The sequence below is a fragment of the Aphanomyces invadans genome (assembly GCF_000520115.1).
Source record: "Aphanomyces invadans strain NJM9701 unplaced genomic scaffold supercont1.34, whole genome shotgun sequence".
Taxonomy (NCBI): Eukaryota; Oomycota; class Saprolegniomycetes; order Saprolegniales; family Verrucalvaceae; genus Aphanomyces; species Aphanomyces invadans.
In genome coordinates, this window is record NW_008580179.1 from 516068 (window position 1) to 525395 (window position 9328).

The 9328-nt window shown below is 52.6% G+C and overlaps 5 protein-coding genes across 5 annotated transcripts; 2 read left to right on the forward strand and 3 right to left on the reverse strand.

The window, feature by feature from the left end:
* Positions 1-815: 815 nt before the first annotated feature.
* Positions 816-1703, reverse strand: H310_11869 (hypothetical protein). The gene is made up of 3 exons (XM_008878701.1): positions 1523-1703; positions 1210-1471; positions 816-1159 (listed from the first exon to the last, which is right to left on the reverse strand). Exons 1-3 carry the CDS (start codon positions 1680-1682, stop codon positions 844-846), a joined length of 738 nt encoding a protein of 245 aa, XP_008876923.1. The 5' UTR covers positions 1683-1703; the 3' UTR covers positions 816-843.
* An 858-nt stretch (positions 1704-2561) lies between these two features.
* On the reverse strand, positions 2562-3485 carry H310_11870 (hypothetical protein). Its single transcript, XM_008878702.1, has 6 exons — positions 3422-3485; positions 3330-3372; positions 3230-3280; positions 3003-3177; positions 2843-2946; positions 2562-2795 (listed from the first exon to the last, which is right to left on the reverse strand). Exons 1-6 carry the CDS (start codon positions 3460-3462, stop codon positions 2757-2759), a joined length of 453 nt encoding a protein of 150 aa, XP_008876924.1. The 5' UTR covers positions 3463-3485; the 3' UTR covers positions 2562-2756.
* A 118-nt stretch (positions 3486-3603) lies between these two features.
* H310_11871 (hypothetical protein) lies at positions 3604-4276 on the forward strand. The gene is made up of 4 exons (XM_008878703.1): positions 3604-3780; positions 3832-3902; positions 3950-4036; positions 4088-4276. Exons 1-4 carry the CDS (start codon positions 3618-3620, stop codon positions 4223-4225), a joined length of 459 nt encoding a protein of 152 aa, XP_008876925.1. The 5' UTR covers positions 3604-3617; the 3' UTR covers positions 4226-4276.
* Positions 4277-4505: 229 nt separating this feature from the next.
* On the forward strand, positions 4506-6096 carry H310_11872 (hypothetical protein). Its single transcript, XM_008878704.1, has 9 exons — positions 4506-4662; positions 4707-4791; positions 4852-5009; positions 5055-5175; positions 5222-5340; positions 5388-5482; positions 5526-5599; positions 5643-5825; positions 5880-6096. The coding sequence occupies exons 1-9, from the start codon at positions 4529-4531 to the stop codon at positions 6036-6038; spliced, it is 1128 nt and encodes a 375-aa protein (XP_008876926.1). The 5' UTR covers positions 4506-4528; the 3' UTR covers positions 6039-6096.
* A 113-nt stretch (positions 6097-6209) lies between these two features.
* H310_11873 (hypothetical protein) lies at positions 6210-9252 on the reverse strand (the record flags this gene model as incomplete). The annotated part of the gene is made up of 9 exons (XM_008878705.1): positions 8914-9252; positions 8128-8863; positions 7916-8077; positions 7504-7854; positions 7311-7452; positions 7149-7263; positions 6892-7098; positions 6671-6848; positions 6210-6622 (listed from the first exon to the last, which is right to left on the reverse strand). Exons 1-9 carry the CDS (start codon positions 9217-9219, stop codon positions 6210-6212), a joined length of 2610 nt encoding a protein of 869 aa, XP_008876927.1. The 5' UTR covers positions 9220-9252.
* Positions 9253-9328: the final 76 nt, after the last annotated feature.

Consider the following 9328-nt stretch of genomic DNA (forward strand, 5'->3'; position numbering starts at 1 on the left):
CAGCAACTCCCTGCTCCTTCGCTCGGGCGAATACGCGCCGGATGGTTGAGGCATGGCAGTTGTACTTCTCTGCCAGCAACTGCGCAAGGCTTTTCGGAAGTCGAGCCAACGATTTCGTACTGCTTTGGAACAGAATCTCCCGAAGGATGGCCTCGCGGTCTTCGTTCGTCAGGTCACGCTGGTTGACCCGCATTTCGAATGTTGGTCACTGCATTTATATGATTCAATGTATACAAACTTTGCGAACACTTTTTGTGATGGTTTGGCTATATTTTTCCCTCGCTGACACACGGCTTGACAGGACTCGGCGCGCACTTTCACATGGACCAATGAAACACGTGAAATTCGAATAATGGCAGACGACATTATAGTTTGAAAATCACTTGCGAATATAATGACGTGTCATTTCCCCCCTCCTGGAAACTGCGCAAGTATTGTGGGACAGAGAGAGTACCAGGAACGCAAGGGCAATTTTTCTTAATTTTGAGGGCGTAAGAATTATTTTGGCTGGTTCCTCGATTATTATTGGCTGGCTTAAAAGCCCCAGGTTTTCAATTCAACAACAACTTGAACAAAAATACTGTCAATTCTAGTCGAGTGTAATTTTATTCCACATACAAATTTCAAGATATTTTTCAAGGACCACTGGGGACATTTTTCCGTCGCTCACTGTAAGATTGGTCTGCAATATGCCCATGTCATCATTTATGATGAATTTTGATGCACTCGATTCCGGCTGCATTTCGGCAATTGTTTTGTGCTTTTCTCATGTAGGACAGCTATAAAAATAGGTGTGAGACCACGATAGGACGCGACGGCAGCATGAACTACACAATGCTTGTTTTAGTGGTACTTAACGTGGGCGTGCTGGGCCCAGTACTCGACTGATTCGAGGTACTTTTCCTTGTCCAGAGGCACGCCGGATCCACCAGCATCGGTGCCGAGCGCATTTCGAAGGAGGGTCATGGGTTCCATGGGGAGTTCGTAGTCGACGAGTTGGGCCTTGATACTGATGATGCGCCAAGGCGAGTCGACAGAGTCGATGAGTTTTCCCATGGCCACATTCTCCAAACGAACTTGCTCACGGCTGTATAACACAATGTCGAGGTACTTGGCAGTCTCGGGGGTCACGCTGTGACCAGGAAACCATCGCGTCAACCTGATACAATAGTTGTCGGTGACAAACAATCCGTAGGATGACCGACGTACACGGGCAGTTCTTCGGGAACGCGGGAAATGTAGCCCGATTGGAGCAAGTGCGCTGACTTGTTTGTGATCGTCACTGTCGGGATGCGGGCGTTGATGAAGTTTGGGACGAAGAGATGCTTGCAGAATGGAGCGTATCCGTCGACAAGCGAGCACTCGCCAGCTTCAAAGAACTCGTTGATTTTGGCCTCGAAGGCATTCTTATCGTAGTTGATAATCGTTCCAGGGTAGGCAGGGTCATCGAACTGGCGAAGCGCAAACGTATCTGCGAGGCAGGCATGACGTCAAACAACGTAAATGTCCCTGGACATCGTACCGAGTGAGAACGTTGGGAAGTCGGCCCGGACTTTGGGTCGATTCGGTGCATCTTCGGCCACTTCACTGGAGTGGAAGCGGTGGTTGGCAGCTCCATAATGGCGGAGGAAAAAGGCGACCTTGGTAGGGGCCAGAGGGAGGCGGCGCAAGAGGGCCGTCATGGCGGTTGTTTCGAAAATGATGGCAGATATATTCTGGGCGACCTCTCTGATTGGTCAAGTTTCCCTACCCCCAGGATGAAGTTGAAGAAGGAGGTGGGCAATTCGAGCCACAAGATTTCCAAGCGAGATGTGCACGTCGACGCGCGTCTGGCCCGGCGCCATCACGAGTTTCTTCGCGCACGAGCAAGATCATGGAGCTGGATGGCGGATATTTGCGGCTTCCTGCATTGTCGGGGAGACCCAGTCATGCGGGAAACGTTGAGCTTGCCCGAACAGAAACGTTGACCTGAGTTCATTATTATTGGTATTCACCTACAGAAAATTGGCCAAGTGGTTCGACCTGCCGTCGAGAGCGCCAAGTGTCGAATTATCGCGGGCCCTCAGCAGCTCATATTTCTTGCAAAATTGTGGCGACATGTTCTTGCCCTACGCTTCACGAAGCGTGCCCAGGCAATGCTCTATCAAACATGCGTTTTGGTTGAAGATCTTTGTTCATACCATGGGATGACGTAGAAATCCATACTTGTCGATATGCTCAACGTCATAAAGGAGTAGTATTTGACTGTAGGCGCGCCATGCATCAATGTGTCGGCAAGTAGGTAAGTTTTCATTTTTGACGTTGAGTGGACTACCTCATATGCATGAACGAATTGTCACAAGTGTTGTGTATGCCTCAAAATGGGGGGACACTGTCGAGTTGGATTTGATGATAGAACTGTGGGTTTTGATGGCATATTGGAGGGACACTTGTTGCAGAGAATTTACTTCAGGGAGATTCAATTCCAAGCATCAAGCACCATGGTGATAGTTTCGAGACGTAGTGCAGGTAGAGTCGATGGTGCCTTAGTCCCCCGTGTCATCCTACGTACGTCACCGCAATAGGCTCAACAACCATGGCCATCTCAAACACGATGGCCAAGGCTGATTGTATTTGTTTCCCAAACGTGAACAAAATCGAGTTTATCACCGGATCTAAAACATCAAACAACGCAACCCTGTGCCAAGTTTCATTGCCTGTTGTAGCTGGCTATTGAATGCCATGACTCGGGTGTTTCTACTCACTCTTTGCGTAGGCTATCTGGATCGTGGCAACAGGGCAAAGGGGCGGCGAACCTGTTCCAATGTGAGCAAGGTCGTTCCTTACGATCCCGAGGAGGGACCTGAGAGGAACCGCTGGTCTGTTTTTGCTCCAGAGCGGACTCGACTTCCTTCAGTTGAGCCTCAATTTCGAGCTTTCGAAGCTCCAACGCCTGAATCGACGTAACTATAGCCAAAGTAAAACGAGTTGGCAGGGCTGTACAATTCAGGCGCATACAGCACCTGTCGACAACGAAGATCGGCTCCGCGATGATGCTATCGACGTTCCTTCCCGCGTTTTGCTTCCGCTGGAGGTGGACTTGCATGATGCAGACACCATGGACGACGACGTCGATGACAATGAAGCTCTAGAGCTTGTGCTGGATCTCGAACTTGCTCGAGAGCAGACAGATACGTTCTACGTAGCAGGCTAATGTCAATGACCCTGAATCACCTGTAACATGTCGTACATCGTCATCGCGATTCGACGTGACCTTGCGAACATCCTCAACCGCTGTAGCCTACCGAACCAAACTTAGCAGTCGTACACCGACATCTCCATGGCGGTACGTTGTTGGACAACAACATGGTCTTCTTCAAAGGTGCAAGGTCCCTTCGACCGCTGAGTTAGTCAACAGTGAGGATGGCATGAGGCGCTGTACCCCGAGGCACCGCGTGATCCCGTGCTGCTGCGAGGCATCATGTGCTGAATTGCCTTCCTATGTCCTTCCCAATCTCTAAAAATAGAGTTCTCTTGAAATCAATTCGTCCCCTTCATACTCGAACCAAGTAATTTTCCAACGAGATGGTTGAAATATAAAATGATACAGTATTGTAAGCGATCCAGTCAATTCGACGATGCCGCCGACACGAGTTGTCCAGGTGTTCGAGTGCCCGACGATCTCGTCCGGCCGGCGTGAAGCTGTGCCGCGGACGAAAAAGAGCCAAGGTGAGGAGTTGTCAAGAAACCAGCAAGTCGATGAGCAGTTCAAGAAGGCTGTCGACGACGTCCGTGGCTTCAGTAAGTGATTCCGTTATTCTCCCCAAGCCATGTGTAAACGACCTGATGTAGATATGAAGAACGCCACTGGCAAGGACAAGAAGAAGAAGGAATTGGAGCGCGTAGTTGCCCTGGGAGGAAAGGTCTGTTCATATTCTGCCTACGTATGATGCTCCAAACCTCGTTGTAGGCGCCGAAATCCACAAAGATGCCGTACAATATCATGATGGCCATTGAAAAAAAGGGTGCCCAGCGACTAGAGAAACGCGTGATTGAGGTTCGTCCGTTTGATCCCAATGCATACCCGTAAGCTGACCGACATGGACAGGAAAAAGCGTCTGGGGTCGTTCACGGCAAGAAGCTCCAGGCCAAAGTGTCCAGGCGGCCCAAGTCCGACGCTGGCACGCAGGCCACGAAAGGACGCTTCAAGAACGGTGTCCTCTTCGTGTCCAAAAAAGATCGATGAGCTGTGTCGCCCTATGATAGCAACAATGGAGTTTTCGCCCACTCGTTGTAGCCTGTTCACGGCCATCTGCGCTGTTCAGTTGAGCCAGCTCTACAGCGCCTATGCCATAGCTCTGCTCAGAGTAAAAAGGCTGTTCGCAACTCCTGTGTCAAGCTCATGGCTGTTGTGGAGGCGGCGGCCCTGGTGGACCCTAATACTACTACTTTGACGGTGCATTTCGTGAAAATTTTGTGTAATATTTGCCATTATATTTAAAAAATCCTCACACTATGAGAGTGATATCCGGACAGGCAGGTAGGTGCCATGGCGACGCCATCGACGACGTCGCAGCCGACGCTCAAGGTCATGCGTCTCTACAAGCCCCGTCTGTGCATTGAGAAGTCTTACCGCCGTGAATTCGCGCTGTCCAACATGCTCCTTCTCCCTGATAGCTTCGGGTACGTCCCATTCCTCACATCAACCCCATCATCTTGTGTCGCAGCAACATCTACCTCGGCGAAACCTTCAGCAGCTACATCAGCGTGATCAACCAATTCGCGTGTGACTTGAATCAAGTTGGTCTAACGGTACATCGTCCACGCTATGTGGTCTCTTATAATGCGATATATGTTCTGCACACGGTTCAGGCAAAGCTGCAAACTCCCACAACTCGAAGCGACCTCAGCGACAAACGCCTGCTTCGTGGGGGCACCACGCCGCCCATGAATCCCATGCCAGTTTTGCCGGCGGGGTCCAATTTGGACATGGCTGTCGAGTTCGAGCTGAACGAAGTCGGCGTCCACACGTGTGTTCCAACATCTTGGAATGCTTGACAGGAAGGGCCGCGTAGGCTGCGCGTCGGAGTGTCGTACGTGGATCCGGTGACGTCTGAACCAAAATCCCTTCGAAAGTTCTATCGCTTCCAAGTCCTGAATCCATTGACGATTACCCTCAAGCACGTCCTGATCCAGGTCGTTACTTTGCACTTGACATGCCTCATGGTATGTCTCCCCACAGGACGAGTCGTTCGTCGAAGCCAAGGTGCAAAACATCACGCAGATCCCTCTGCATGCTGATTCGATTTTGTTTCTGCCGTCGCCGCCTTTCAAAGCGCAAGAGTTAGCCCCACCCAAGCAGTACGCCCTCGCCCTCGCGCCGACCTCTGTGATGGCGTCGTCCACAGGTCCAGCAACCTGATATTTCCCGACGACGCCGTGCAATCCACGTTCAAAGTCACAGCGGATCACTTGGATATGTCTCTGGGGACGCTAAACCTAGGTGAGGCTCGACGAGTTTCATTATCTTCTCACGGGAACGACAGGACGACTCGAAGTCAAGTGGAAGTCGGCGATGGGCGAGTCTGGGAGCATGCAGACTCCACCAGTCATTCGAAAGGTGACGAGTTTTCCTCGTCCGTCGACTCATGCGATATCGACAGGTGGGTAGCGTGAAAGAAGCAGTTGTGACCGTTCTGTTGCCGACCCCGGTGCATGCCCACGTCGGACAGCCCTTTCTCGCCTCTGTCGTTATCCAAAACAACGGCACACGTGCAATGCACTTGCAGCTTCAGTTGCGGCGCGACTTGATGCTCGGCATCCTGTGCAGCTCCGTGTCGCATCAGGTGCGCGTTCCAGTGCTGTTTTTTTTGTTGTGTGTTACGCGGATTTGGATGTAGAACGTCGGGTTTGTCCAAGGCAACTCGACGTTGACAGTTGATGTCGAGTTTCTGCCGTTGGTCGCCGGCCTGCAGCAAATCCAAGGCGTGTTTGTGGTCGAGATGGAGACCCAGGTCGAGTTTGCGATGGAAAAAAAGGTGTTCGTGTTGGTTAAGTGACACAACACGACGAGTTGGAGGTTTTCGGTGCCAGTACGGGACTGCCCATCACGGTGAACTCTGTGTCGCCCGCCAGCAGCGTGTCGCCGACATGCAGGCAGCACGCTTCGTCGTCCGTGAGTCGAACGAACGTTCCGCTGTGGCTATTGCAGTCCTGCAGCCAGTATTTTCCTACGTGCCATCGTTGAGGCAATGTGTGCGAGGCCGTACAAGTGTACCATCTCGATGAAAGATTTGCGCGTGCTGTCCACACAGCGCCTGATCACGAATCTTCATCGTGCTTTGCCCGAGCGCGTTGCCGATCGTGAGCGAATTCCGTACGATATGAACGTCCCCGCGATTCGGACCAGCAAGGACGTACAGCACGAGCGCAGACTCGATGGATGGCTCCATGTTGAGGTACTCTATCCGGCTCTGGAGCATCGCAGCATTGCGCTTCTTCTGCCTCCATGAGTCGGTAGGCGGCGCCAATATGGGAGGCTCTTGTCGGGGAGATTCCTGGACCTCGTCTTCGGTCGCGACGCCCGTCCATAGCTCCTTGGCTCGTATCAACGATGATTTTCGCTTGGGTTTGGCCATGGTCACTGCAATAGAACAGTCAGTTGGGACCTATCGTTGTTTGGAAGCCCCACGTGATTCGGTGCGAATCGTTGCCTTTTTCATCGAGCTGTCGTGCTGAGGGGTGGTGTCAAAGGCCGTGATGAAGGCGAGGGGGTGTTCGACGCGGCGGTGTTGGAGAGTGAGACCGATTGTGTTCGCATAATCCTCAGCAGACAGAACGAGGCACTCGACGTCGTCGATGGCTGTGATCTACAGCCACGTCAGGCAAGCATCCTCCGCTGTGGCATCTCACATCGACAAGAGATGGGACGGTATGTGTGGCTCGATCGAACAGAAACGTCGTCGAGTGCACTTCGATCACGTCGTCGTCAAACTTGATCTCGATCGTGCCTTGCGACACAAAGAAGATGCGGCACGGATCGTGGTACAGCGACGAGTGTGGTGGAAACGACTTGCGGGTCATCTTGAGCGCCACACGTTGCTGCAAGGCGGGAGACATCTGCACACACAGTGCGTGAGTACTCGTGATCGGGCGAAAAACATTTGCACCTGATTCATGTACGGCAGCGCCGCCAGGGCTTCGACGAGGGTCGTCTCATGCAAGCCGTGTTGGAGAGGTAAGAGATACAAGTCTCGGTACGGGGCGCAGAAGTCGGCCCAGTCCCTGGTCAAAAGCACTGCCTGGATCGGTCAACGCCGAGAGATTGGTACCTGGCGACGATGACCATGCACACAACGTTGCATCGTGCAAGTGCGTTGGTTGTGTATTTCGCATGGGGCTTGGTAATAGCGATCTCGCCAAAGGACCCACCCCGCTCGACGCTCTCAATGTAGCACTTGTCCGTCCCGCTGTCTGCTTCATCATGCACACATCACGTGTCTCACCGGACTGCGACAACAGCACCTTTGGATCGGAAGAGAAGGACGCTCCCGCGCATGACCACAAACGCTCGCGTCGCATCGTCGCCCTCGCCATAAATGTATTCTCCCGCGGCGACCGTTTGGACTTTGCAGTGCGAGGCCAAGTGCCCGGTTTCGGCGAAAAATCCCGGTAGGTTTTGGCTGAGTAGAAACCACGGCAGATTTTGGAGGATGCTGTATCGGTCGTTCATCTGGTCTTGCGTGTCGGGCGACACCGAGCTCGGCTGGTGCTTTACGTACACCACTTCGATCTCGGAGCACCCGATTTTGAATACAGAGTCCTTATGGAGCTGCACGGCGGGGCTCGTAGTCGACACGACCGGAACAACAGTGCCTTGAAGACGAGCATGGTGGTGAGCTTCCGGTCGGCCATTTTTGGAGGACACCACTCGTACCATTTACGGTCTCTTCGTGCTGGCGTTCTCTCCTTGACAACAGACGATACAGGCCTTGGTTTAGCGTGCCGTTGAGGGGCATCACCCACACGCGATCGTTCTCGTACAGAATACTAAACTGGACGAGCTTCATCGTGTAGTTGGACAGCGTGATGTTGCATTCTACGATCAACGCCGCCATGAGGTCGTGGCACACGCACAAGAGTGCGTACGAGGGGATCGACCAACGTGGAGGAGCTTGTTTGGGGGCAAGTCGAGTCGGATCGGCATGTACTTTTTTGTGTGCGAGTGCTTTCGCGTGGACACTCGAAGGATTTGGATGTCCAACACAGGAGTCGACAATGCGTCGTCCTTGAACTCGATGATCTTGAACTGGTTGTCGCCGACTACTAACACGTCGTCGGCCACAATTTGCACGGGTATCTCGCCCACGACGATACGCGTTTCGTTGCTAAAGTCCATCAAGATGTATCTCTGCCCATCAAACTCGATTTTGGCATGAAGTCGTTCGAGGGTTGGGCAGATAATGTCGGATGAGTGTAAGCTGCCGAACCAGAGCGTGTGTTTTGGGGACGTCACCACGCGCACAACATCGTTGGGCTCTCTGTGGTGGAGCTGAAGCACGAGCTTGGATGGCTCGAGGATCGTTGCAGTCTTTGTGAGCTTGGTTTGTTGCGCCAGATTGCGAATGCACACGTGGGTGCGGATGTCGACGGCTTGGCCAAACTGCGTTTCCTTTGGTGGCGGCGGCGGTTTGTCGGTCTTTTCCACGACTGGGACTCTTTTCACTTCCATCTCCACAACTCGGACGACAAATCCACGGCCCATCTCAATCGTGTCACCCACTGAAATCGGAAACCCACGTCGCCCAGTGCCGAACGGAAGCTTCAAATACGTCATGCAATTCGGGCTCGACTGGATGTAGTACGAATCGTGTTTGCTCGTGATCTATACTCACCTGTGAGCTCAGGCAGCGATATACCATCAAGGACACATACTTGGGCGTGCCGATGAGCCAGGCCGCTGATGTGAATCACAGTGTCTCCACCGTGCAGAGATCCTATTGTGCCATTCGCCAGCAACCACGTATTCGTTCCGTCGGTAGCGCAAAGCGGCCGTCGTCGAAGTAGGTTTTCGTTTGAATACTTGGACATAAGGGTCAACAGTGACGAACTCTGCAAGACACGGAAGTCGTGGCTTGAGTTGGAGAGAACAGCCACCTTGCGGCTGAATATTCGTGGCCGCATCGAGATACGTCGGAAGGTGCTCTCCGGCGGCCGAGGCTCGTCCCCATCGCTCGACATCGTTAACTATAAATACGGCGGACGATCGGTTTCGTTTCCAATTGGCAGTAACACTTTACATCCAAGATCGGTTTCACGCTGTCGGTTCAATTGACTGGGAATTTTTGCT

Coding starts and splice junctions, on each gene's coding strand:
- H310_11869 (XM_008878701.1), bottom strand. CDS start 1,682: ATGACGGCCCTCTTGCGCCGCCTCCCTCTGGCCCCTACCAAGGTCGCC. Junction 1,472..1,522: donor CTTCCCAACGTTCTCACTCG/GTACGATGTCCA, acceptor CCTGCCTCGCAG/ATACGTTTGCGCTTCGCCAG. Junction 1,160..1,209: donor GTTCCCGAAGAACTGCCCGT/GTACGTCGGTCA, acceptor CTATTGTATCAG/GTTGACGCGATGGTTTCCTG.
- H310_11870 (XM_008878702.1), bottom strand. CDS start 3,462: ATGATGCCTCGCAGCAGCACGGGATCACGCGGTGCCTCGGG. Junction 3,373..3,421: donor GGATCACGCGGTGCCTCGGG/GTACAGCGCCTC, acceptor CAGCGGTCGAAG/GGACCTTGCACCTTTGAAGA. Junction 3,178..3,229: donor CGTCGAATCGCGATGACGAT/GTACGACATGTT, acceptor CCTGCTACGTAG/AACGTATCTGTCTGCTCTCG.
- H310_11871 (XM_008878703.1), top strand. CDS start 3,618: ATGCCGCCGACACGAGTTGTCCAGGTGTTCGAGTGCCCGACGATCTCG. Junction 3,903..3,949: donor TAGTTGCCCTGGGAGGAAAG/GTCTGTTCATAT, acceptor ACCTCGTTGTAG/GCGCCGAAATCCACAAAGAT. Junction 4,037..4,087: donor TAGAGAAACGCGTGATTGAG/GTTCGTCCGTTT, acceptor CGACATGGACAG/GAAAAAGCGTCTGGGGTCGT.
- H310_11872 (XM_008878704.1), top strand. CDS start 4,529: ATGGCGACGCCATCGACGACGTCGCAGCCGACGCTCAAGGTCATGCGT. Junction 4,663..4,706: donor CTTCTCCCTGATAGCTTCGG/GTACGTCCCATT, acceptor CTTGTGTCGCAG/CAACATCTACCTCGGCGAAA. Junction 5,341..5,387: donor GAGTTAGCCCCACCCAAGCA/GTACGCCCTCGC, acceptor CGTCGTCCACAG/GTCCAGCAACCTGATATTTC.